Source organism: Prunus mume, linkage group LG1 (genome assembly GCF_029339155.1).
Source record: "Prunus mume cultivar Tortuosa linkage group LG1, ASM2933915v1, whole genome shotgun sequence".
In the NCBI taxonomy this organism is placed as follows: domain Eukaryota; kingdom Viridiplantae; phylum Streptophyta; class Magnoliopsida; order Rosales; family Rosaceae; genus Prunus; species Prunus mume.
In genome coordinates, this window is record NC_142698.1 from 25,915,660 (window position 1) to 25,941,267 (window position 25,608).

Sequence of the window (25,608 nt, forward strand, 5' to 3'; positions counted from 1 at the left end):
TACCATAATTTTAGTATATCAAGGTCCTCGTCCCGCTGGATTTGTGGTACAATATTGACAGAGACTAGGATTTGTCCAAAAATAAACAGTCAACAAAATGAGAAACTCAAAGATTAGGATTTAAAAAGTACTTAGGCCTTGCTTATAAATAGAGGCTGCAAAGATGTGCAAGTCATTGTGTAGCAATTAGCATACTGCAAATTCCACTTAAATTCGTGCAGATCAAGATTCTTGAAAATGTATAGAGATTTCGCTATCTATTTCTAGCAATTCATTTCACAATGCTGTGTTGTTGGTGGTTGTCACATTATTATGATTACATTAATTGCTTTAATTTTCTTTTAACTCAACTGTGTTATTTCAAATACCTTTATCTGTATGCCCATGTCTGCGGATGTGTTCCCCACTATGCACCCAAATTCGAATCTTCTTCCCCGTACTTTAAATTAGATTAAAACTAGCTACTAAAGCTAGGAAGCTTGGACTTCTAAAATTTTAAGCATCTATGCAATATTATTTTCTTGTGTCTAATATTTGTGATTATTTGCATTTGCAGAAAGAAAGTAGACAAAATGACTACTAGCCAGTTATCTGATGCCGCCATTCAAAATCTCTTGAAGTTGTTTCTCAGGTTCCCCTACTTATTCAAAATCTCTTGCTCTTAAAAAACTACATTATTGAAAGCAGTAGAAAAAGTCATGTGCTGATGAAATGGTAACTTGGTTGCAGTGAGAAGGAAGAGTACCTGGACGATGTGGCTGGGGCCACGATTGATAACATAACCGTTGAGATGCAATGGACCGGGCAGACCGGACCGGCTTGGCCACCCAGACCGCTCGGTTCTTCTGAAGACCCAGTTAAAAGAATTATAGATGGGTTCAAGTACTTCAAGACCAACTATTTCGAGTAAGATGGCATTATTTTGTTGTTGTTCTTGCTGCTGCCGCTATTTGATAGAGCTGGGTCTCTCTTAACTATTTTTGAAACTTTTATTCCTTTCAAATGCAAAATGTTAAATAAATTAGTAATGCAAGCAAATAATATTTTCATTTTGGGGTAACCTTTGCAGCAAGCATCCACATTTGGTAAAGGAGCTGGCCCAAGAACAAAGCCCCAAGGTATACAGAGCCCATACCATTTAAAGAATCAATTAAGTATATGTATATTAATCAAACTATATTTTATTTCTAAAACTTATTTACACTAACATCTCTTGAGGTTTTCGGTGTTTTTAGAAAACGACTGTGGTTTGAAACATGACACCAATACCCTCTGAGGTTTCAAATTGTTTTCACAAAACTCATTTTCGTTTATTTTTCATCCCAAAAAATGAGGATTTTCATATAAAAAAACTTATACAAAAATGACAAAATTAACCTCAATGTATGTGCAATCATAAAGCTCTAACTCCATGATATTTTTATTCTAACTTTCTTTTGCTAAACTCCAATATGCAGTTTATGGTATTTGCATGCTCAGACTCCCGAGTGTGCCCCTCGCATATCCTTCATTTCCAACCTGGGGAAGCCTTCATGGTTCGCAATATCGCTAACATGGTTCCTGCCTTTGACCAGGTTTAATTAATACTCTAATCAAATTTCAAAAAAAATAATTATTGTTAATTAAATTAATTCTTGCTAATATTTGTTATCTGCTTTGTTTACACCATAATCAACCGCAAGGCATATCAGTCTCAAAACAACTAGCACCAAGGCAGACCACGCCTTCTCTCTGAAGAAGACACTCTTCCGAGGTGCCAAGCACTGCCGAAACTCCCGACGCCAAGCTCACAATTATGTAAACCTAATTCGTGACATGTCACCACCGGCATTGCACAGAGTCCCACATCTAAATCTACACCAACCTCCAACTTTCACTTCCCTATAAAGGAACAGTACCTAGTAAGAGGGTAACTACTTTTCGCCTTTTACTATTACTGCAAAGTTACCCTTCTTAGGCGACTTAAGCATGGAGAGCCTTGGCCGACACTTACACGGTGCCGGAGCTTGAACGGCCCCCTATTTTGTCTTCCAGGCTAGCCTTTATTGAAGGCCCAGGACCCTCCTGCTGAAGGCAAATCCGCTCTCTAAGTTGACCCCTCTCAGAAAGAGCATCAGGTTTGGCGCCGTCTGTGGGAAGCGATACTTGAATCCCATTTTCTCTACGGCCCGGTGGCTCCTTCTCCTATCGGCCCAGTCGCCTCTTCTTCACTCCACACTCACTATGCCTCTGAGGATAGCCAGGGGACTCGGCACCATATCCCCCATGGTAAATTACCTCCCAGAGAAGACCTTGGATGCCAATCTCAGGCGAGGCCGGAGGCCTCCCGCCTTGATGTCACGGGATGTCCGAGAAATATGACCATCTTCATGCTAAGAACGTCGAGCTCGAACATGACTCACTTTGAGAGTAGCTGGGAGATGGAATCGGACCCTAAGCCTGCAGCCTTTACCAGGTACTGTACGGCCAAATCGTCCGAGCACTCCCACCACAATGTCCCAACCCAGCCCTAGGCCCGGCGAGGTAAGGCCCCTCTGTCGGAAGCGACCAAGTCGCGACTTCTCCGCATCTCCCACCAGAGGCCGGCCTCATGAACCAACAAAGGTCTACGAGGTTGTAGGGACAGTATCTGGGCCGTCAAGCGGAACCCCATCTTATCTCTGTTAATCTCAAGACCCAAGATGAAACACTGGGCCCTCCGCCAAAGCCTACCCAACTACCTCTTGGAGAAGGTATAGGGACTCGGAGAATTGGGGGCAGGATTACTCGAGCGACTCGAGTCTTATCACCTGCGAGGCGTTCGAAGAATTCTACGTGCCAGCCACCCACACGGACCTCCGGCCGCGAGATTCTCCCTCATGCAGGCCGGCAATGAGGCTTCTTCAGAAAGTCGGCGTCGGAGAGCGAACATCAGCGCAACCACCAACCTCTGCAGGCAAAGCCACGACTGGGCCCTTTACGACGCATCCTTAGTACCACGGAGAAGGACATCCGACCACTCCGCGCCGCTTCTACAGCGCACGGAGGATCCTCCTCACCCATACATTCTTTCCGATGCCCTGGGGTGCAGGGCCTCTTGTGAAGGCATGTGTCTCATCTTCCCTTCCACTCTCAGCGGCGGCCTCGAATGCCTAGTTTCGAGGCTGAACCCCTCGCACCATCAACACATTTGGCGATCAAGTAGGCCTTCACGGACCATTTCATGATCAAACCGATCGCCTCTACCCGCGGACGACCTATACATGCTTAGACGGTGGTGAACGAACCGCCGAGTGCAGCGAGTTCGGCTACGAATACTCCGCTGCCGGATCACGATGATCGTGCCGCCTTGGTGCTTTCAGAGTGGCCTCAGAGTCTAACTTCCGGACGGTCCACGGCAACCCTTGGAACACATACGTAGGCGGTGAAGCGAGGCAGCGTTCATGCCAAGTGAGTACTTCAACTCAGCGTAGCCAGCCATCCGGCACATAATCCTTTGCTGATCCTCCACACCTTCGGTACCCATCGGCTCCACCCCAACATTCCTTTGCCGCACCAGCACCCAGGATGCCCAGCACCCCAAGAGGAAGGATAGCTACCACGCATACCCTTCAACAATAACAAGCGGGGCAAACATGGGAACCACCACCAGTCTAGTGGAAGCAACCCTTCCAGGACAAGTGACCGGGCCCCACTCCCATTTTCACCCAAACCCAGGTTCGAGGTCTTCACCACCTCAACACTACCTATGCAGAATGTCCTAGTCCACGAGGCACCTATCATACCTCAGCCTCCACCCCGGAGACCAGGCAGCAAGCCTATGCCTAACACAGGAGTCTTCTGTCGCTTTCATCAGTTCGGTGGCCATGATACCGAATCTTGTGTTGCCTTGCGCAACATCATTGAGGGACTTATTCGCGAGGGGAAGCTGGATAAATACGTGCACAACCTCCCACCTAATCCTCACCAACGGCAGATCAACATGATCTCAACCATTAGTGGTGGCCCAACCATGGCTGGCACCTCCAACAACTCCATCAAACATTATGTCCGCTCTACCTATGCGCACCAGGTCTTGACCAGCGGGGGCGCTTGCCAGACACAAAAAGTGGGACTCCATTACCTTCTCAGGAGGAGGAGGCGGCGTTATCCTCCTCATGATGACCCAATCATTATCGCGCCGACATATCTAACTTTGACGCGTTGGGCGCATATATTGACACCGGACAGGCCAGTCAGTGTGATGTTTGCTGATGCCTTCAATGAGCTCCAGGTCCCGTCTCATTTGCTTGACCGAAGCGTCACACCCTTGGTGAGCTTTTCGGGTGATGTGGTCCAGCCTATCGGGAGCATTCATCTCCCTATCTCTATTGGAGCAGCACCGGAAGGCAGTCACCACTCCTTCCTATCATTGGCGCCTACGACCTACAGCGTTATCTCGGGCGCCTGCCATGGCCCGGATGAAGTTCATTTCCACACATATATTCTTGTTATTTCCTACCCTCATGGCACGGGCACGGTGCATGTGATCAACTTAGCGCCCGAGTTGCTATGCTTGGCGATAAAGTCTACTAATCGCCAACATAGGGTGAGGCCTAGTCATCACCTGCCCTAGCCCGTCCCGTGGCGGCGCCCAGGACCACAGGAGAATCGCGCCACCCAACAGGCCGAACACGTGGGAGGACCTCGGTGGTCACTCTCCATGAGAATATCGGATCGACAGGTTAGGATCGGCACCTCCCTCTCACAAGAGCTTCGCTCTGATCTTATTGCCTTCCTCCGCCTCAACTCTGAAGTCTTTGCTTGGTCTTACAACGATATGCCGGGCATATCACCTGACGTCATCTCCCATAGGCTAGGCATTAATCCTGCCGTCCGACCCGTTCGGCAGAAGCGGCGTGCTTATGATCCAGAGCGGTATGAGGCCATGAAGTGGATAAGGCGAACACCATTGGATTCATCAAGGAGGTGGATTATCCACGGCTAGTAATGTGGTAATGAATACGTAAACGAGAAAGGAAGGGTTGGCGCATATGCGTGAACTACACAAATCTCAACCGGGCCCCGAGGATAGTTTTCCCCTACCATTGACCGACTAGTTGGCGCCATAAGCCAACCCTTCTCAGCTTCATGGATGCTTACTCGGGGTACAACCAGATCTTCATGCATCCTGAGGACCAAGCTCATACATCCTTCATCACCGAGTGGCCTTTACTGCTACAAAGTAATGCCATTCGGCCTCAAGAACGCCGGGGCTACATATCGGCGTCGGTGAGCAGCATCTTCGCCCCTCATTGCGCACCGGACCTGGAGGTTTATGTTGATGACATCTTTGGTCAAAAATCATGCTGACCGAAACCAACACCCATAACCCTCTCGCCCGTTCACCATTTTGAAGCTTGATATAGAGATGCGGCTCAACCCCTGAGTGTGCATTTGGGTGGCCTCCGGCAAATTCGCTTGGCTTCATGATCAGCCAAAGAGGTATTGAGGCCAACCCAGAGAAGATCCAGGCTATCTTGGACATGACGATACAGACGGTCAAGGACATTCAGAGCCTTACCGGACGTGTCGCAGCCACCAGTTATCTCTATACCAGCGATCGTTGCGCCCCATTCTTCAAGGCACTTAAGGGTAGCAAGCGCAACATCACTGGGTACTGCAGAATGTGACCAGCGTTCGGCGAGCTCAAGGCATACATGAGCCGAGCCCGCTTTATTGTCAACCCCTGAATCTGGGGACGTCCTCACCATCTACCTCTCTGTCTCGGCTACAGCGTTAGCTCAGTGCTCATTCGACCACATGAAGGTCTGAGCATCCGGTGCACTATGTGAGCAAAGGATTGCAAGATGCAGCGATTCGATACCCAGACATTGAGAAACTTGCTTTACCCAGGGTGGATTCGGCTGGACGCCTCCCGCCATGCTCGAGCTCACACCATCCATGTCCTAACCACTCAGGCAAGTGTTGCAGAGGCCAGAGACTTCTGGGAGGTTAGTCAAGTGGGCCATTGAACTTGGTGAGTTTGATATCCACTACAAACCCCGCCCAGCTGCAAAGGGACCAGCGTCGTGCTGATTTCATATCAAGTTCACCAAACCCCATACTGGGCAGTCTCAGATTGCAATCACGCCTACTCCTACCTCGAATCAGGTCCGCGTCGCCAGCAACGGCTCTCTAGACTTCACTCAGCCCTTATGGACTTTGTATGTGGATGGCTCTTCCAATGCCCAGGGATGTGGAGCTGGCCTCGTTCTCATATCCCCAGACAAGGTTGCCCTTGATACGCCCTCAGCCAAATTCCGCCTCCAACAATGAGGCCGAATACGAAGCACTCTTAGCCGGCCTCCGCCTAGCCAAGGAGATGGGCGCCAAGCAAATCCAAATATTCAGCGACTCGCAGCTTGTTGTCCACCAAGTCAACCAGGACTTCACGGCCAAGGACATCTCCATGACAGCTTACCTCCAACATGCCCGCCACCTGCTTACAACTTTCAATGCTTATCTCATAGGCCAGGTGCCACGCTCTGAGAACAGCCATGCTGATGCATTAGCAAGGCTAGCCTCGGCGATGGAGCAGGGCATAGGTCGAAACATCCACATTGAGTTCTTGGACCAGCCCAGTACACGGGCACCACTCATCTGTGTCATCGATCAAAGCCCTACATGGATGGACCCTATCACTCAGTTCTTGCAGAACCAGACACTACCTGCTGATCCTGCTGAAGCACGGCGTGTTCGCTATCGTTCCGCCCGATACTTAATCATCAATGGTGTCCTATACATGCGCGGCCGGCCTCCCCCTACCTTGGTTGCTTGACCCGAGAGAAGGTACCTATGTCCCGAGGAGATTCATGAGGGTATCTGTGGCAACCACTCGGCGCTCGCTCACAGCACACAAGATCATTGGCGAGGATACTTTTGGCCATCACTTCACTGATGCCCGGCCTTCACCGAGTGCGATAAGTGTCGACGATTTGCCAACATCCCACAACTTCCGTGAGCCATTGACAACCATGATCGGTCCTTGGCCATTACGCTGATGGGGACTTGACTCATTGGACCTATGCCCGAGGGCAAGGCCAAGTCAAGTATCATTGTAGTGTGGACTACTTCACAAAGTGGGCTCGAGGCTTTAGCCACCATCAACCGCATCGAAACTTTTGTTTGGCAAAACATCATCCGCCGCTTATCCCCAACACCATCACAAGGCATAATGGCCGCAATTTGACAACGCCGGTTCAAACAATTTTGTTCTAACCTCAAGATAAAGCTTTGCCGCCTCCCACCATCCTCAATCTAATGGCTGTGAAGCCACTGAACAAGATCATCAAGAAAACTCTAAAACTAAGCGACAAAGCTGGGTTCTTTGGTCGAGGAGCTACTCCCTTGAGGTTCTCCGTCTTATCGCTTCCGGACTCAACAGAGAAACACCTTTCTCTCTCCTTGGTACCGGCTAAAGCACCAAAGTGGAGATTGGCCAGACCTACATACCGCACCTCCACTTATGAGGCGGAGGCCAATGGCGACGGCTAGCCACCGAACCTCGACTTCATTGACGAGCCCGTGACCAATCCAACATGCGCAATGTCGGCAGTACAAACAATGCATCGCTAGGTACTACGACTCCAGAGTCAAAGCCCGTGCTTTCAAACTGGGACTGGGTCACGCGCAAGGTTTCCTTGGCCACCAAGAATCCCACTGAAGGTACCTTGGGCTCCAACATGGGAAGGTCCTATGCGAGGTTACTAAAGTCCCGCCCCGGCACTTATCAGCTTCAGTGACACCAAGGGCAAGACCTTGCCTCATCCTTGGAATGCTGATCACCTCAAGTACTACTATAAGTAAAACTACCTAGACTCTAGGCTATTATGTTTTCTTATACTTTGGTCTCGAGCCTTGACTCAACCAACTCTTGTACTTTTTGCCTTCCGGCACATATTTAATGAACGCCCGAGCCCTGGCTCATTTTCATCAATCACATGGTTCCCATTTTGCCAAGCACAATTGATATCAAATGACAACAAGTCTCATATCATAGCACATCAATATAACATTGCCCCAGGCAAGGCAAAATGTTCATACATAACCAAAATAAACATCAAGTGTTTAAACTAAAAAGCTAGAATACATAAAGAAGGCAACGCCTTCAGACTCGATCGATGGAGCATCCGTAATGGCCGGCTCACGGCTTCCCGCTCGAACGGCATCGACTGTAACGACTAGACGAGGAGGCTACGCCACTCGTGTCAAAGTTAATCTCCACTGAAGGTTGAACATCGCCACCCTCTCCTCCCCAACCGCATCGCCATGTCCATCTCGATCCATGATGTAGCTCCTCAGCTCATCCGAGCCTCGAACGACTCGATCGCTTCGACCGGCAGCGCTACCTCCTCGGTCCTCGACCGCTTCAGCTCTTCCACCTCCTTGGCCATCGCCGCTCGCGAGCACTGTGGTGTTCTTCTCTTGGATGGCCTCTGGCCTCCGCTATCTTATCCTTGGCCATCTCATTGCGCCTCTTCAACCTCTGGATCTCCTTATCCGCCTTTAGCCATATTCACGCACATCTCGCCGTGAGCTCGCAACACAAAGCATGATCGCTTAAAAGGCAAATTCAATTATATGAACAACGCCTTAGGCAAACCAACTTACATATGCCCGGTCGAGCGCCTCTCGCCCGACCGCATAGGAGGTAGCCGGTCCTCGCCAGAACCTCAGGTCACTTCTTCACGCTTTCCAGAAGACGTTCACCAAGGAACCTCCTGCCGATGCATGGCCAGTTCACCTCCTTCTCTGCCGACGCAGCGGAGAAGTCCACCTTCTACCCCATCGGCATAAACATCATCCATACCAAAGGGAAGCGGCGGTGCTGCATGGTCAAGGAGGAAGCCTCGCCCTGTCCCCATCACGCTCCGGTGAGTTTCTCCAGCGCTCTCTTCTTTCCCAAAGACATCGTGAGACTAGGCCCTCATCATCTGGGGCGCCTCCAGCGCTGCTGGGCACCTCCTTCTTCTCGCCTTCTTGGCCCGACTCCTCACCAAGCCGTTTACGCATCTCGGGATCATCCAGATCCATGGCCACCTTCTGCTCCCCTTATGATCCTCGCCATCGCACATCAAAAGGCCAAGCCAGTTTCAACTACAAAATAACATGGTGACCTGTACTTACTCCTTGCAAGAGTCAGGACTCACAGAGTTCTTCTCGGGTGACTAAGTTTCTACGCTCACGCTGGTCTCCGACAACAGCTGACCTCACTCTCTCAACCTCGTCTTCTCGCTCCTTGGAGATCGGTCCCACTTCACCGAACACTGCACCACAGTTCAGATATCAACTTAGCCATTTATGCTTGCACAAGCAAAACAATAAAACATAAATAAAGACCCAAGCGTCAAAACATTACAACACAACTAGTCTTAAGGATGGGGCTAAGGACCTATCGATTGAAGTGGGTTGGAATATGTCCGAGACGGTCTTCCCCGGAGGACACTCCCAATCACCATAGGCCAAGCACCACATTCCGCCAAGACTTGCAGACTGCTTATGCCCGATAAAGTAACCTCTCTACTTTGCCTTAAGACAATTGGCTTGTACCTTACCAAAGGTCCCCTGTTGCTTGGAGATCGAATACAAGTACATAAAGCTGCTCAAATGTTGGCTCCCCCAACCCAACCAACCACCAAGCAATGTAAACTCCATGAAGAAGTAGCCAAAAGTTGGGATTGTATTGCCCCGGCGCATACCCCAACTTGGCCAGCATCATCTGTACCCAAGGATGAAACGGTGAGTCCGAGACCATGCTGGTACATATCGGTGAATATCATCACTGAACCCTCCGGAGGATATCTCACTACATCCGCAACACTAGGTAACCTCAGGCCCACATAGGATGGCACACTATAATCTGTCCGAAGCTCAACCAACTTGGCTCTGTGAGTGTATTCCGATTTCCCAACGGAACACCAACCCGGATGTCCACCCCTCTCTGAAGCTGAAACCATGGCTATACCCATTGGACTCGATGGTGATGTCTGATTGCTCGAGCCCACCTCCGGTGTATGTGCCAAGGCTAGAACCCGATCCACACTGGCTTCTAACACTTTATACTTCTTCTACATCTTCCTATATGCCTCGACCCAGACTCTATTGATGGCCCAGCCATCTCACCCTTATGAACTCCCATCCTAGCTTCTATAAGCCCTTCTACAAAACTATCTGTCTGGGAACTCTCTCTTCAGAACAAACATACTCACTGGCCTCTTCACTCTCAGACATCTACAACATGCAGAAACAAGAAAAAGGAACTAATGCACATGCAAAGAGGATCTAAGCACAAAAACACAAAATTGGACAGCCTCTACATGTTTTTTGATCTAGATGCATACATTCAACATGTTCATACTCATGCTCAAGGTGTTCATCATACTCTTCAACATGTTCATACAAAAGTTGAATTTCATTTCAAGAATTCAAGGGAAATGAGGTCTAACCTTGTTTGCACCACCACCAAAATCTCACCAGAAATCTTTTTCTCCTTCTCACTTTCTGACAATCTTTCTCAAAAAATCTCCAAGTATGATGCCTACGTCACTCCACGTTCCTATTTATAAGGCCCTAGGGTTACAAGAGAAATCCTAGCACCTTTTCACCTTCCCTCCCAAACCCTAGGCCCTAGGGTTACAAGAGTACCTACACAGCATTTGCAATTTCAAATTAAGTCAAAAAAACGAAGGAGGAAGTTGAAGGGACTTTGCCGAACGCAAGGCCCATGGAAATGCAAAAAAGGGACCAGCTCAAGGTTTAGCTCACAATTCAATTTTGCCCAACAAGATGGTCGGAGCCCACCCTTTGTCCTAGCACTTAAGAAGCCTCCAAGCTCAAAGATAGGCTAGGCCCAAATTTGCCTTGGTTAAAAGCCAAGCCCAAAACCCTTCTAAATATAAAGGCCCAGCTTTCCTACATTTAATTACACCCAAGCCCAAATCGTCCTAGTCCAGGCCCAAAGTCACTGCCCAACCCCACATCCACCCAAATTTGCCCAACCAAATAGCTACAATTTGGGCCACCCAAACCCGAAAGACCTAGTTTAATCAGTCACCAAAGAAAATTTACGAACACCCTTGCCAAATCGGTAAGGGATGGGCATCAATAAAATGGAGGCAACCAAAATTCCTTACCTTCACAAGACCCAGCTCCACGTCTACAAGGATTGCCCAGCCAAGCTCCAAGTCTTGGCTACCACCACTCAAGTGGAACGAGTCAAACAATTTGATCAAGGGTTGAGCAAGAAAATCGAGGGCTTCACAAAGTTCCCATTGTTTCTTCCCGAAAGCTCAGCTTTAAATTTCAGCCCCAGACTTACTCAAGCAATTTGATCAAGGCACCCACCTCCCAAGCCTGTGTCACCCACTTATCAAATCGCCTCACTCCAAGACTCTGAAAAAGAAAAACAAAGGAATCTCACCTTCCGATCCACCTCACAGCTCTCCACCAACTCCACGTCCTCTTCAAATCACCATGTGCTGGCCCTTGTTGACACAACCTCGACGGAAGCCAAGCTCCACTTTGCCGACACCATTTAAAATCACAATGCTAAATCACCCACGCCCGATTTGCTCAAGACACCCAAAACGCAAAGATGCCAAACCACTAGGGCCTAGACTCCGAGTGCCCACCAACCAAAGTGCTCAAGGCACCTTCAAATCTCGCTTGCTGAACGCAAGCACCGCTCGACGGAAGGAGACACCCGATTCGCCAAACTCCGCTCACCTTGCCAAGGAACGAACATCCACTAAAACCTACTCGCTGCTCCTTACCGCTCAAGGCACCCACCAACCCTTCGAAATCTGGCCCCTCGCCAAGGTTCACTCAACACACCGCTCACCAAGTCCCCGAGCCTAAACCAAAATCGCCAAGACTTGCCTGCACTTGCCAAGTAACCTGGATAGCCCACCCAAAGCCCACTCGCGGAAATGGTTGAGATAATTAAACCTTGCCGAACTCCGCACTTGCCGGATCGGCCCAACTCCTAGCCAAACCGCCCAATGGCAAAGAGAACTGACCACCTCACCAATCAATGGCGGACTGACTCTCCTTGAAAACTCAACCTAGCCGGGCTGCACACCCACCATGGTCTCACAAAGCCTAACCCACCTTGCCGAACGGCAGCTGTGAAAGTCGATTCCAAGCTCGTGGATGCCTTGCCGACACTCCAAGAAGAACTAAGGCTCACGAGGTACTGGATGCTCTAAGCCCCACTACTTTCAATTTCGCTAGACTTAAAAAGCCCAGCTACCTTGCCCAAAACACAAAACCTCCTAGCCACCACTTAACGAAGGACGATAGGAAGCTACCAAAAATATCCCAACCATTGCTTGCCGAACGGCAAGAGGCTCACACCTATTTATATACCCCTCTCTAAAAAGACCAAACCCTAGCCCTTCTATCCCAAGCCTTGGCCTCCTTACCGAAGGTACAAGGTCCCAGCTACAATATCACAAGGCCTAGCCACACATAACTCCAAAGACATGTACCTAGCCCTTTTTCATTTCAACTTGCCGAAAGGCAAAGTTCAGAAACAAAAAAAGGAGGCACACCAATCCTCCTCTAAACTCGCCTCACAACTAAACTCACTGTTCACCCTTGCTCCCTTTTCCCTTTTGCCAATACCTCACTCACCTTGGGCCACTTTTTAGATGGCAGCCCCTAATTTGATGCCTCAATGGCCCAACCTCAACTTCTCCACAGCCATACACTTGGCCATTCACAAAAAAAAAAAAGGGGGCGGAATGGCAGGGCTAGGAAAATGGAAAATTGAAGCCCATATTCTTTCCTCCTTCAAGCTTCAGCCCAATCTTTTGGGACCCAGGCCTTTGCTCCTTAAAACCATCACTTGGTTACCAAACGGCAGGACCTAAGTCCACAATCACTGCAGCTTCGACAACCCAAGCTCACTTTTCTTTTCAAGGTACCCAACTACCAACAATCACCGAGGCTAACACAGCTTTTATTCTACCTTCCAAGTGCTAACGCAACTTCTAACTTGACAACTTGGGGGACTAGGGACTGCCCTACGGCTCCCATCTGAACCTGGAATGCTCGGTCATGATCACGCAAAAGCTTACAAGTTCCCAACCCAGAAGTCACTTCTTGACCGCGAACTTGGGGGACTACTGCTTACACCATAATCAACCGAGCATATCCAGTCTCAAACAACTAGCACCAAGGCGACACGCCTTCTCTCCTCGCCGCCAAGGAAGACACTCTTCCGAGGTGCCAAGCACCACGCCAAACTCCCTGACCCAAAGCTCACAAACTGTTAAACCTAATTCTCGTGACACGTGTCACCACCAAGGCGACTTGGCAGAGTCCCACATCGAAATCTACACCAACCTCCAACTTTCACTTCCTATAAAAGGGAACAGTACCTAGTAAGAGGGGTAACTACTTTTCCGCTTTTACTATTACTCTGCAAAGTTACCCTTCTTAGCCGACTTAAGCATCGGAGAGCCTTGGTCGGCACCACCGGTGCTGAGGCTTGACGATCGCTTCCTATTTTTGTCTTCTCGCAGCTAGCCTTTATTGAAGGCCCGCACCCTTTCCTCACAAGGCAAATCCTTTTTCTAAGTTGACCCTCTCCGAAAAAGAGCATCAACATGCTTCACAGCTGAAACACTCAGGAGTTGGAGCAACCATAGAATACGCTATTGAAGAACTAGGGGTAAAACATTTCAAATATCTTTTTTTTATTTAATCACATTTGAGTTTTGTTTGATTAAATATTAATACTACTGCTTATCAAATATATTGATGCTAATTAACAAGGAGAGACAAATTTACAGGTAGAAAATATTTTGGTAATGGGACATAGTCGTTGTGGCGGGATCAAGAGGCTGATGTCTCATCCAGAAAATGGTTCTACTCCCTTGTAAGTTTTCTGACATACAAAAGTTATAGCTTAAAACATAAACATACTTGATTAGCTCAGATTAAGAATCAAACAAGTGGCGAAATTCGACGACTAAAATCGTTAAGATATGCTAATGATTTTGCTTCCATTGGATTGAAATTTGCAGTGACTTTATAGATGAATGGATGAAAATTGGTTTACCTGCCAAGGCTAAGGTTATAGCAGAAGCAGAGGGGGGAAGTGCAGATTTTGAAGATCAATGTGAAAGTTGTGCAAGGGTAAGCCAAAGCACCCCCAACCCCCAAAATGAAATTCATAATTAAATCTTACTCAACATGATCTTCTTATATTAATGAAATTAATAAATTAATGTTTATGCAGGAAGCAGTAAATTTGTCACTGAGAAACCTACAAACTTACCCATATGTTCAGAAGGCAGTCTCAGACAAAACCCTAGCACTGAGGGGTGGCTACTATGACTTTGTAAACGGAATTTTTGAGCTTTGGGAGCTTCAGTCCACCATTTCAGACCCAATCATCATTCAATCTTCTTAACTGCATGCTTCTGGGAGCTCTGTGAATAAGTGATAACAAATAAAGCACAGGACCTCCATTCATTCTTTATATGTACCTTCTTTCTTTTTTATAATAATTTTTTTTCAATTTTTTATTTAATTGTAATTGTTGTCAATTTTTTATTTAAGAAAAGTGTGGTAATAACAATTGCTGCCAGGATTGAAATAAATTCCATGAGTGTTACATTCTTTACATAGCTCAAAATATAATGCATGGGATGGGGATGACCTTGATGTTGTGGCCATTGCAAATTGCAGCTATGATTGGGAGGCTAACGACAGAGTAACAAGGGGTCGATTCTGCTACCGATGCAGTTCCACAAATAATAGATGGCTTCAACTCCTTCCACGAAATGTTTGTTTGGTGTTTCAGCGTAATGAACAAAGAATATATAAATATTGGGATTTACCTGAAAATACGAAATCTCAAGTTTATTGAATGATAATAGGAATAACAACACAAAGGGCAAAGCTAAAGTAATTGTTGACGAAAACAATAACAGTGGAGTTAGAGAGAATACCAGGCATAGCAGGTATAATATAATACCTTCATGGTTGTCAAAGGTGCAGCAGTTTCAAATTTCATTGTCCACAGATGGATATAAATTTCACAATGATTTTCTTATCAAAGGCAACAAAGCAGGATCGACTTCATCTTTGCACAATAAATTTACTATCAATTCCATTGTTGATGCATCCGCAGAGAAACCATTCTCCACCATTTGTCGAATAAGTACCATCGCCCTTGATGTCTCATTGTTATTGATAAGCCCTCGGATAATCGGGTTATAGGTCCGATCATTTGGAGAGCACCCTTTCTCTTCCATTTCAATAAGCAACTCTTCTGCTTCACTTGTTAGGCCACCGAGACAGAGTCCATTAATCATTACATTGTATGTCACTACATCAGGTTGAAGTCCTTTTGATGATAAACCACAAAAGAGATCCCTTGCAGATTCAATTTTTCCAGCTATGCACAAACCATTAATAAGAATGCTGTAAACCTTAATATCAATATCCAACTTCTTGCCTTCCATCTCGCGAAACAATTGCATTGCTTTAGAAAGTTGTCGGTTTTTACACAGGCCATCCAGTAGAACATTATAAGTTATAATATCTGGAAGTTGGCCCGAAGTCTGCATCTCAAAGAACACCTTTTGTGCATCCTGTATTCTACCCACTTTGCAAAAACCGTCCACAATAATGTTACAAATAATGTTATCTTGAACCAGTCCCTTACGAGACATATCCAGAAAAAGCATCCTGGCCTCATCGATTTTTTTCTGGTTACAGTATCCATTTATCAATATGGCATAGCTAAAACCATTAACCATGGACCCCTTGCTAAGCATTAGTTCAAAAACCTTTTTCGCCTTGTCCATTTCTCCTTGCAAACAGTAACCATTCATAAGTGAACTGTACGTAACCACATTAGGTTCCATATCCCTTTGAATCATCATTTCGACCACGCCTTCTGCTTCCACAACCATGCCCTCCTTGCAAAGTGTGTCTACCAAGACAGTGAAGGTGTGCACATTTGGAAAAATATTTTTACTCTCCATTTCTTTCAACAACCTTGTAGCTTCTTTCCACTTGCCTAATTTGCAAGCTCCCTGAATCAACGCTGTATAAGTCCTGACGTCTGGGGCAATACCCTTGCTCATCATTTCTGAGAAGAGGTTCAATGCATCAACAAGTAGGGTATCTTTACAAAGACTGTCGATAATCGTGTTATAGGCAATAAGGTCAACCTTGAAAGCTCTTTCCTCCATTTTCCTTAGCAACTGAATAGCAGCACCATTGTTGCCTTTCATGCAAAGGCCTTTGACTAGTGTGCCGAAAGTAATAGCATTAGGCTGACAATTACCTGCCTTGATCATTTTATTGAAAATTCCTGCAGCCTCAACCACTGTATTCTCGAGAAGAAAGCCGTTAATTAGAGTGTTGACGGTAGCGACACTTGGTTCAAAACCAAGTTTGAAGAATTTTCCCAAGACAGAAAAACTAGACCCCATTTGGTTCAAATGACAAAAACAATTAATGAGAATGTTCAGAACATAAACATCAGGTACCATTCCCGACACAGCCATTTGGTTATACGACGAGATGACCTCGAATACTGTTTCAATCTCGCAACTAGGCACAAGACTTGAGTAAAACGAAAAGTGGAGGCAGGGGACGCAATTGAAGCATTCTATCAAACACATGAGAGCATCCTCAACATTTGTGATTTTGGGAAAGTCTTTCGCTAGCTGGTCTAGTTGGGTTCTTCTTCTTCTAGAATTTTTTGCTTTAGAAGCTTGAGAGCGAGAAAAGAAAGCAAAGTAATTGTTGACGAAAACAACAGTGGAGTTAGGGTGAAGACAAGGCATACCTCTGCTGCTGCTGCTGCAATAACAAGAAGCAGCAGCATTTGTTCGCATCATCATCTTCAGCATCTCTGTGAGTCTGAGTCTCAGCCAACCTTCAAAGATAGCAGCAAAGATAACTGGGGAAGGAAAGCTCAACTCTCTTTTCTTCTTTGATGAATTGAAAAATACCCAGGCACTCTCTCCAATAATAGCAGAGTTGGAAGAAAAACATGAGAGTGAACAGCAGCCAATATATATGTTCTCTGCTTGCCGCCTCTATGTGATTTATAAAATTATATATGTCTTTTTGAACTTTTGATATGCTTGGCGTTTCTTTCTTCGGATTTATAAAGAACCGCAAATTAGTAATTTGCAGAGGGATCTTGTGAAATTAATTACTTTGCAAGAAAATTAGACAACAAATAAATGCATTAGTTTAGTTTAATAAACAAGAAAAATCAACTAGTTATTTTGATATAATTTTATCAGTATTTCAAAAGTGAGGTATGACACTGTTGGTTAGGCTCTTTCACCTCCACTAATGTGAGTATCAGGCATCCAATGAATATTTGTGTATTTCTATTCTAGGATCGAGAGTCTCTAGACAACAAGTCTGTTGAAGCTGCGTTTTGCCTTCATTCTCATCAAATGGGCTCTTTATAAATTATAAATATATCATAAAGGGCATCTTTTATCCCACATTTCAAAATTCAAACGGTACACCAGATGCAAAATAAAAGAGTGCTTTATTTCCACCCCCTTGTCCTATTTTATCACTCACCTTATCTTCTCACCCCTCATCTAAATTTGAAAAAACACAATCCTATCTTTCCACCCACCATTATCCCTAAAATACCATTTAATTATTAATTCAAGCAAATTAAATATCATTGTGTATCTATTATGACACTTTTTAACCATTAGATTAACACTCATTCAATTCAATAGCTGAGATTAAACTTCACTTATAAATTTTTGTTTCTTTAATAATATCATTGTGAACATCAAACTGCTCTGATTTTAATAATAAAGATGAGAGGAAAAGAAAAAAGAAAAAAAGGGAAACTAATGTCGTTAAATTTCTTTCTTGAGCATGAAATTGAATGCACCAGGATAAATGGAAAAGCCATACCACCGCCAGACTTGGACTAGGATGGTTTAGAGGAGAAGAAAAATGCACACAAGGATATGCCAGGAGAGAGAAAATTATAAACATATAAGAGAATAAATTTTTCCTAACCCAGAAGGATGTAACAAAGCATGCACCATTAAAGTTGTGTTCAATGTTTGCAGGATAGCCCCAACCCAATGACATATATCATTGGCAGCATGATCCTGCTGGAAGAAGTCTTATGTGAATTTTTTACAGCTATTTTTTTTTTCAAGAAACTAAAGATTATCCATCTCAGGATGATTTTAGTTTAGACATGCTCTGGTGGGTTAGAAAGTTCTTCTCTTTCAACTTTTGAGTTAGAGAAGATAATGAGAGAGTGGAGAGAGAAAGTACGATTTTAGGAGAGAGCAATTTATTTTTAGTAAATTTAGGTTTTAGTCCTTTCACTTTTGAAAAAGAGTCGAACAAAATAAATAAGAGACAAAAATAATATTAATTATTATTTTATAAGTCAATAATCTGAACCGTCGATAGTAGATGAATTTAAAGGTGTTAGAAGTAATTTTACAAAGGAGTAAATTTGTTTTTAAAATTTTGAAAATAAGATGAGCGGGAAAATATGATAGGTGGGTGGAAATAGCAAGACTCAAATAAAATTGGACAAAAACGCACCTTTTTATATTTATTATTTTGATATAGCCCATAAAAGAATGCAATAGGTGAAATTTGGAAGAGAATCTAAAAATCTTATTATTAAAAATGTTGATGGTTATCAAATTCAAAAGGGAAGGTAAAAATTGGATGCCCTTTTCTTTTCTCACAAAGGTGGAGACTGTTCAGGGCAGCGGCTTTGTGGATGCTGCTGCTTATCCACTTACGTACCCAACGTGTTTGTCGTGACCGTCCACCTCGAAGTAACCGCATGCACTCTGCTCCCTCTGGGGCCTCTCTCCCCATAAAACGACACCGCTTTGTCTGTCGAAAGTACGTACCCCATGTCACATGCAGTACCCACTTCACATATTTCTTTCTAAATTAAGATGCGAAAGTTCGAATAACATCAGCACTTTTCTTTTCTCTTGTTACCACCATTCTCAAAAACTCGAACATTATTTGAATGTTGGCCAACAATTATTATCTTCGATAATATAGAGAAATATATTTTGATAGGAATCTTGCGAGGATGAACTCTATTTGTATATCAAATGCTCACGGTCGCAGTGATTAGGCCGGGGAGACTGTTTTCAAAAAAATATAGCTCACCTTAAAGTCAGATTCCACCCATTGCAAAGTGAAGAAATGTTTGAGTTCTATTAGCAAATTGCTCGTGCATAGTAGATGTTATTTATCAATGACACCCACTTGCATTAACGGTTGATAATTATTTAAAAAATATAAAGTAAAACTGCATATTTTTAATATTTTAAACGATATTTTTAATCACAAATTAAAGGAGATTTTAATTGCCTTTACACTTGTCAAAGTTCCATTTCAAACCTCCTCTTTCATCTCCTTTCTAGATGTGAACTCAAATTTGAAAACCACTGTGTGTCTGTATTGTAGGGCAAGAGGGATCCTGTCTCTAGCGTATGTATATGTATACCTGGCTATAAGTACAAAATCCAAAAAGCATGCTTTTGCTTTTTTTTTTTTTTTTCACGTAAAGCCACACCCACACCTACTGTCTGACAGACTGAACCCAAGGGCAATTCCGTCTTTTCGACTCCTTTTTCCACAGCCATGTTCCCATCCCATAGGTGTATCTTCCTCTATAAAACCCAGGTAAAACCCTTCCCTTCTCACACGCATTCATTCACAAACAAAAAACAATGGCTTCCTCTTACCACCACAACTCCCTCACTCTCCTCCTCACACATTCCTGATCCTCTGTGCTCTCGCCCACGCCACTTCCCCTGCACCATTTTTGACTCTGGTCAACAACTGCCCCTTCCCCCTCTGGCCCGGCATCCAGCCCAACTCCGGCCACCCCGTCCTCGAGCGCGGCGGCTTCTACCTCCCCGCCCTCTCCCACCGCTCCTTCCCCACCCCGACCCAGCCCTGGTCGGGTCGGATCTGGGCCCGCACCCACTGCACCCAGACCCAAAACCACTTCTCCTGCCTCACCGGCGACTGCGGCGGCCGACTCGAGTGCAACGGAGCCGGCGGCGCTGCCCCCGCCACGCTAGCGCAGGTCAGCCTCCACCACGGGCCCAACGACCTCTTCTCATACGGCGTCAGCCTCGTCGACGGCTTCAACGTCCCCTTGACCATCACCCCGCACGAGGGCCACGGCGTGTGCCCCGTGGTAGGCTGTAAGGCCGATCTGCTCGCCACGTGTCCCGAGAGGCTGAGGGTGACGTCGCACGCCGGCGTGGTGGCGTGCAAGAGCGCCTGCGAGGCGTTCCGTACGGACGAGCTGTGCTGTCGGAACCAGTACAACAGCCCGCAGACGTGTCGGGCGTCGAGTTACTCGGAGTTTTTCAAGCGCGCGTGTCCTGCCACGTTTACTTTTGCTCACGACAGCCCCACGCTCATGCACCAGTGCTCGTCGCCACACGAGCTCAAGGTCATCTTTTGTCACTAGGGAGAGAGAGAGAGAGATGGTTCCACTTCAACGTGTTGTTGTCTTGGTTCTGGGTTGGTTTGAATATGCAAATAAATTAAGTTTAGGGGTTTAAGGTAATGTAGTTTTTTGCTTGTTGTGGTTGTGTAATTTGTGTGATGTTTGGGGCTGGTTATGCAATGAATATGCAATTAGTGTTGTGTTGGTACAGAAAAGGAAGTACATTCTCATGAAAACACTTGTCTTTTTGGCCTGAAGAAATACAGAATTAAATATATATTTTGCTATGGCTTTTTCTTACTAGCTATTATTAAAATCTATCTAAATCTCAAATCAAACAACGCGTACATAAAAACAGTCATCCATGCACAAGAATTAACCAACTTTTACTTAAAGTATGACAGATAAAGAAAACTTTGTTGCTCCGTGGTGTGATTGTCTCTCTCTTACTACGAGAAATTATAGAATATTACAGTATAAGTGGATAACGTAGTTTATTTTTCTTATTTTTATAAAATAATATTAATAAATATCCACTTATATTATAACACGTGTTCAAAATATACTACTTATTAAATAATGGAGTTTTATAAAGACAGTGATAAGAAGCAAATCCAGATTTATAAAAAACTGAGCAAAGTAAAAGAAAGTAGAGACAGAAGTGATTTGCGTATAAAAAGAAAAGAAGTTGGACTAGTACATGCACTATTAAAAGGAAAGCGAATCTCTGAGGAATATCTGATGGGAGCAGGAGCAGGCATGAGACGAAGAAAATGCACTGTCAGCCACACAAATCTTTTTGCTTCTTTTTTCTCGAAAATTCCCATTTACTATTTTTTTCTTCTTTTTACATGCAATCATGTATCACTGTGCTGTCACGTGTAAATGTGCGTAACCTTTTCTTTATTCGACTGCCATTCTTTCTCTCCACCTTTACCTTGTTTCCGGCCGGTTCCACCTTTTGAACCTCGGAAGAAGAAAGTTGAAGAATCTGGAGGACTCACTGGGTCGGGTCGGGTCAGGCCCACGCCCACCCCAAATTTTGAGGCTCAATCTAAGCCTGGGTTTGTTGCAACCTAGTTGGGCCTTTCATGGGATGGGACATCCAAACTTTTTATACTGACATTACGGTATTCAATTAATTGACCTCATAAATGAATGATATGGACTGTGATTGGATAATGTTGACCCAATACCTTGCTTCAACGACTAAAATGTGAGTTTGGACTAGTCCAATCATATGTGGGGTCTAAGCAACGAATTTTTTTTTATTTGTAATGGAAATAACACTATTTTACTATTTTCGACGATCAATTACCTACTAACTTAGTTAGTGGGCTTTTTCGGAGGAGTCTTGTGGACTTATGATATCACTAGCCATGCGACAAACGACATGGCCATAATGTTGAAATTGGACCATTCTGGTGTCCAACTCTGTGAATAATCCATGTGCTTGTTTCATTCATGAAAATAGGTGAAAGTGCTTTAAGGGACGAGAAGTCACTCATTCTTCTTTTTCCATCACCTGATGTGGCCCCCATCAACGTTGCCAAAAATCTTAGATCTCGACGGTCAATCCACAGCTCAACAGAGAAACTACTAGAACCTGTTATCATGCTGACCGTCCCACCACACTATCACACGTGGTACCACTCAGCTCGCGACAACACCGACTCCAACAGGAGACACCCGTAGACTATCCCAGCTCCCACTCGTCCCCACACTCCCCATAGGGAGAGTCCACATTCGGAACGTTCTCTGTCTATAAATACACGAAGTGTCGGCCTTATAAATCTCCCTCTTTCTCTCTCCTCTCGCTACCCCGTCGCGTAGAGCTCCCACGCCAGCTCTATCTATCCCTTTCATGGCGGCGTCCCAGGCGAGCCTTCTGCTTCAGAAACAACTCAAGGGTATTTAAAAAACTTCAATTCAATCAATTTTGTGTGTGTAAAGCACTCATCTTGGATTCTATCTTTGATTGGTTTATCGGATTGGATTCTTTTACCTGTTCGTTTGGTGAATCTGATTATCTGTTTTGGTTATGGCAGATCTTTGCAAGAACCCAGTAGACGGGTTCTCGGCCGGTCTGGTCGATGAAAACAATATCTTTGAGTGGAGCGTCACGATTATCGGACCGCCCGATACGCTATAGTATGTGCCTTTTCGGATTCTTTTCCGCTTCAATTTTGTGCCTTTCTTGATTGGGTTTTGTGGTTTAACTGTTGTGCATAAGATGATCGATTTCGGTGGTTATTTATGTCTTTGAGTGGGATTGGATCAAGGGTGATTGAGATTCTTGTGATTCTTGTTCTTTTAATTTAATTTTGTTTTGGGGATTTTCAATTTGATTGTAGTTTTCTCAATTTTGTGTTTTGACTTTTAAAGTTGTAGTTGAGGTGGCAGATTTAGGGTTTTGTCCTAAGATGGGATTTATCTGAGCTTGTGATATGATTCTCTTTCAAGTTAGAAATTGTGAAAGTTCCATATTTGGAAGTTAGTCTTTAGTTACAAATTGCTTAGTTTGGTTCTTAGGGTATGTGAAGGTAAAGGTGAGGACTTTAAATTAGTTGCACAGTTAGACTGGATTTTTTTATTACAAATTTCCCATATTTGGAATGTGGTTTTTCAAATTGGGCACAGTATTGGTTTCAGCAACGTATTTTGTTTGTATTATTTCGTTACTTTTATGGATGGGAGTATCGTCCGTTTTTTATCATAAGCAGAGCATTTATTTGGAAAATTGCCATTCACTTGCGATTTGTTGTGGCATTTAAAGCTGTGAGTTGTGTCCATATCACATTCATCATTCATTTAATCTAATTCGAATTAATCATTGCATGTTACTAATTGCAGTGAAGGGGGATTCTTCAATGCCATCATGAGCTTTCCTAATAATTATCCGAACAGCCCTCCGACGGTTAAGTTTACTTCAGATATATGGCATCCCAATGGTTGGTTTCTATCCTAAGTATGCATGTTTGATAGGTTGCACTTGTTATTAGAGGACTGATCCTGGTTGTTGTCTATTTGAAGTCTATCCTGATGGCCGTGTTTGTATATCAATTCTTCATCCTCCTGGTGAGGATCCAAATGGTTACGAGCTTGCAAGTGAGCGCTGGACGCCTGTCCATACGGTATGGTATTATGTAAAATAAATAGTGTCCACATGTATCACACTCAACTCTAATCCTAAAATTACCCGTAACTCAAAATCTTTAGAATGAGAGTGCAAGTCATAAAGCTAAAAACACTACATATATATATATATATTATATTACATACCTCTTTTGTAATGGTAGTAATTTCTCTTCACTAAGGTAGCTGGAGAGATGAGAGACCAAAGTCATAAGTTGAGTTTATGAGTTGTCAGATCATTATCAATACATCACATGGTTGTTAAATCTATCAAGTCTTGTGCCTGAGGCTCACCCTAAGGTTCAATGAAAGGCATTTGATGTCTTAACTTGGGGCTCTTCTTGTGTATAATATATTACTGAAGGGCTTGTCTCCAAGGTACCATAACATGCTGTCATTAGGCAAGTTTCCAATTTTCCTTCCTGCTGGTCAAAATTTGTGGTTTTTCTGCTATATATTGTTTGTGAAGCAACTTGGTAAGTCAAGGTGCTCATGAAACAAAAAAACTAAGTATATGTTGATAAGCATCTTATCTTTGTTTTTTATTGTTTAGTTTTATTAAAACTATAGTACTGCATTAACAAACACAGAAATGTTGTATCCAGGTTGAAAGCATAGTTTTGAGTATAATATCAATGCTATCCAGTCCGAATGATGAATCTCCTGCAAATGTTGAAGCTGCGGTAAGTGATCCCTTGTTCTATTGTCAAAACTCTTTTCTCTTTCTGTACTATCCTCTACTTCATGCTGATTATTATAACCTATGCCCCCGCATGGATGACCAAAATTTTATTGAAAAGTAATATGTTTCTTTTGTGTCAGTTGTTCATATTGTTAGAAATGGACATGATTGTACTGTTCAGTGAGATTGTCAATTTTGGCAAAGTTGCAGATGATAGATTTGTATCTTAATGAATTCTTCTATTCCTATAAGACAAATTAGGTTTATGTGCAAAGCACCTTGTAAAAATTAAATTGGATTGTATCTTGTTAAGAAGATATGTTGGTTTGAGAGATATGATGTGTGGATGTAGTTTGCTCATCTGAATCTAGCCATTTGGATGGTTGGAATAAGATTTAGGCTACTACACTATACCATTCTTTATGTGTACAATGGTGTGCTGTGGCAAGAGATTTCGTCATGTTTCTGTTTTAGGATCGTGGTGTTGATCAATCAAGCCCTATTTTCCAATTTGTTGACTGCTTCACAAATGGAAAATTGGAACTTGTTTTTAACTTACCCTCAAAACTGATATATAGGCTGATTGTAGTTGTAATTTTTTTAAAGCTAGTTTTCATTTTTATTTGTGCTTTTGTTTTTGTTCTGTCTGTTGATAATTTAGTTTACTACTGTACTTTGCATCTTCTTTCTCTTGCACATCGTGTTAGTAGCTGGTGTTTAAGTACAAACCTCAATTAGTAATGGCGCATGAGTGTTGTACTTGTCTAAGTATTCTAAGATGAAATTTAACTTAGTTCCACGTTGACTATTCTAAGATTGTGTTGGTATTATGCATATTGCAGAAGGAGTGGAGAGATCGGAGAGACGATTTCAAGAAAAAGGTGAGCCGCTGTGTGAGAAAGTCACAAGAGATGCTATGAATGAATATGACGTGCTACCAAATGAAGCATTTTCTCTTCTCTCTGCACAAGTGTGTCGTCAGAGAGGATGTGTTAATTGGCAAAGCCTTGGCCCTTGTAGAATGCCATTGATTTTCTCACTTTTAAAAATATCTTCATTTCTTTTTGTTCTTTGTTCTTTGTTTTTGTTTTGTATTTGTTTTCTTCTCATTGTCTAGTAATTTTTAAAACGTGGAACATCTTTGTATTCAATTAGTATTTGCCCATTTGATGAGGAAGTGTTCTTGTCTGGTGCCCTGCCTAGCTCACCTATCAGCAGATGTGTGGGTTCCTCGTGGGCCTCACGAGTCTCACACACGCTCAATTACAGCACTTATGGCAAAGGGCATATGGTATGGCCTAAA

General features: G+C 44.2%; 4 protein-coding genes across 10 annotated transcripts; 3 read left to right on the top strand and 1 right to left on the bottom strand.

Moving 5' to 3' along the window:
• Nucleotides 1-1,258: 1,258 nt before the first annotated feature.
• On the bottom strand, nt 1,259-17,371 carry LOC103324024 (uncharacterized). Of its 7 annotated transcripts, XM_089046308.1 has the most exons (5): nt 14,982-16,582; nt 14,690-14,870; nt 14,306-14,459; nt 13,632-13,912; nt 1,262-1,651 (listed from the first exon to the last, which is right to left on the bottom strand). In XM_089046308.1, the coding sequence occupies exon 1, from the start codon at nt 16,548-16,550 to the stop codon at nt 15,069-15,071; it is 1,482 nt and encodes a 493-aa protein (XP_088902434.1). In that variant the 5' UTR covers nt 16,551-16,582; the 3' UTR covers nt 1,262-1,651; nt 13,632-13,912; nt 14,306-14,459; nt 14,690-14,870; nt 14,982-15,068. The 7 variants fall into 7 exon arrangements, with proteins under 7 accessions (XP_088902442.1, XP_088902431.1, XP_088902434.1 ...); XM_089046316.1 differs by having other exon boundaries at nt 1,259-1,651; nt 13,632-14,440; XM_089046305.1 differs by having other exon boundaries at nt 1,259-1,651; nt 13,632-14,459.
• LOC103323111 (beta carbonic anhydrase 2, chloroplastic-like) lies at nt 13,646-14,655 on the top strand. The gene is made up of 4 exons (XM_008225075.3): nt 13,646-13,696; nt 13,818-13,903; nt 14,052-14,163; nt 14,267-14,655. The coding sequence occupies exons 2-4, from the start codon at nt 13,836-13,838 to the stop codon at nt 14,438-14,440; spliced, it is 354 nt and encodes a 117-aa protein (XP_008223297.2). The 5' UTR covers nt 13,646-13,696; nt 13,818-13,835; the 3' UTR covers nt 14,441-14,655.
• A 2,368-nt stretch (nt 17,372-19,739) lies between the features above and the next one.
• LOC103324012 (Pathogenesis-related thaumatin superfamily protein) lies at nt 19,740-20,703 on the top strand. The gene is given in 2 exon segments (XM_089046366.1): nt 19,740-19,805; nt 19,808-20,703. Coding segments are annotated over 2 exon segments (753 nt in total). The 5' UTR covers nt 19,740-19,754; the 3' UTR covers nt 20,510-20,703.
• A 1,535-nt stretch (nt 20,704-22,238) lies between these two features.
• LOC103323101 (ubiquitin-conjugating enzyme E2 7) lies at nt 22,239-25,482 on the top strand. The gene is made up of 6 exons (XM_008225063.2): nt 22,239-22,398; nt 22,537-22,639; nt 23,342-23,439; nt 23,522-23,622; nt 24,229-24,306; nt 25,148-25,482. Exons 1-6 carry the CDS (start codon nt 22,353-22,355, stop codon nt 25,223-25,225), a joined length of 504 nt encoding a protein of 167 aa, XP_008223285.1. The 5' UTR covers nt 22,239-22,352; the 3' UTR covers nt 25,226-25,482.
• The last annotated feature ends 126 nt before the right edge of the window (nt 25,483-25,608 follow it).

Excerpts from the sequence above, each read along its gene's own strand:
- LOC103323111 (XM_008225075.3), top strand. The coding sequence starts at position 13,836 with ATGGGACATAGTCGTTGTGGCGGGATCAAGAGGCTGATGTCTCATCCA. Across the intron at positions 13,904-14,051 it reads GAAAATGGTTCTACTCCCTT|TGACTTTATAGATGAATGGA; the intron begins GTAAGTTTTCTG and ends TGAAATTTGCAG. Across the intron at positions 14,164-14,266 it reads AATGTGAAAGTTGTGCAAGG|GAAGCAGTAAATTTGTCACT; the intron begins GTAAGCCAAAGC and ends ATGTTTATGCAG.
- LOC103324024 (XM_089046323.1), bottom strand. The coding sequence starts at position 16,898 with ATGCTGAAGATGATGATGCGAACAAATGCTGCTGCTTCTTGTTATTGC.
- LOC103323101 (XM_008225063.2), top strand. The coding sequence starts at position 22,353 with ATGGCGGCGTCCCAGGCGAGCCTTCTGCTTCAGAAACAACTCAAGG. Across the intron at positions 22,399-22,536 it reads GCTTCAGAAACAACTCAAGG|ATCTTTGCAAGAACCCAGTA; the intron begins GTATTTAAAAAA and ends TGGTTATGGCAG. Across the intron at positions 24,307-25,147 it reads CTGCAAATGTTGAAGCTGCG|AAGGAGTGGAGAGATCGGAG; the intron begins GTAAGTGATCCC and ends TGCATATTGCAG.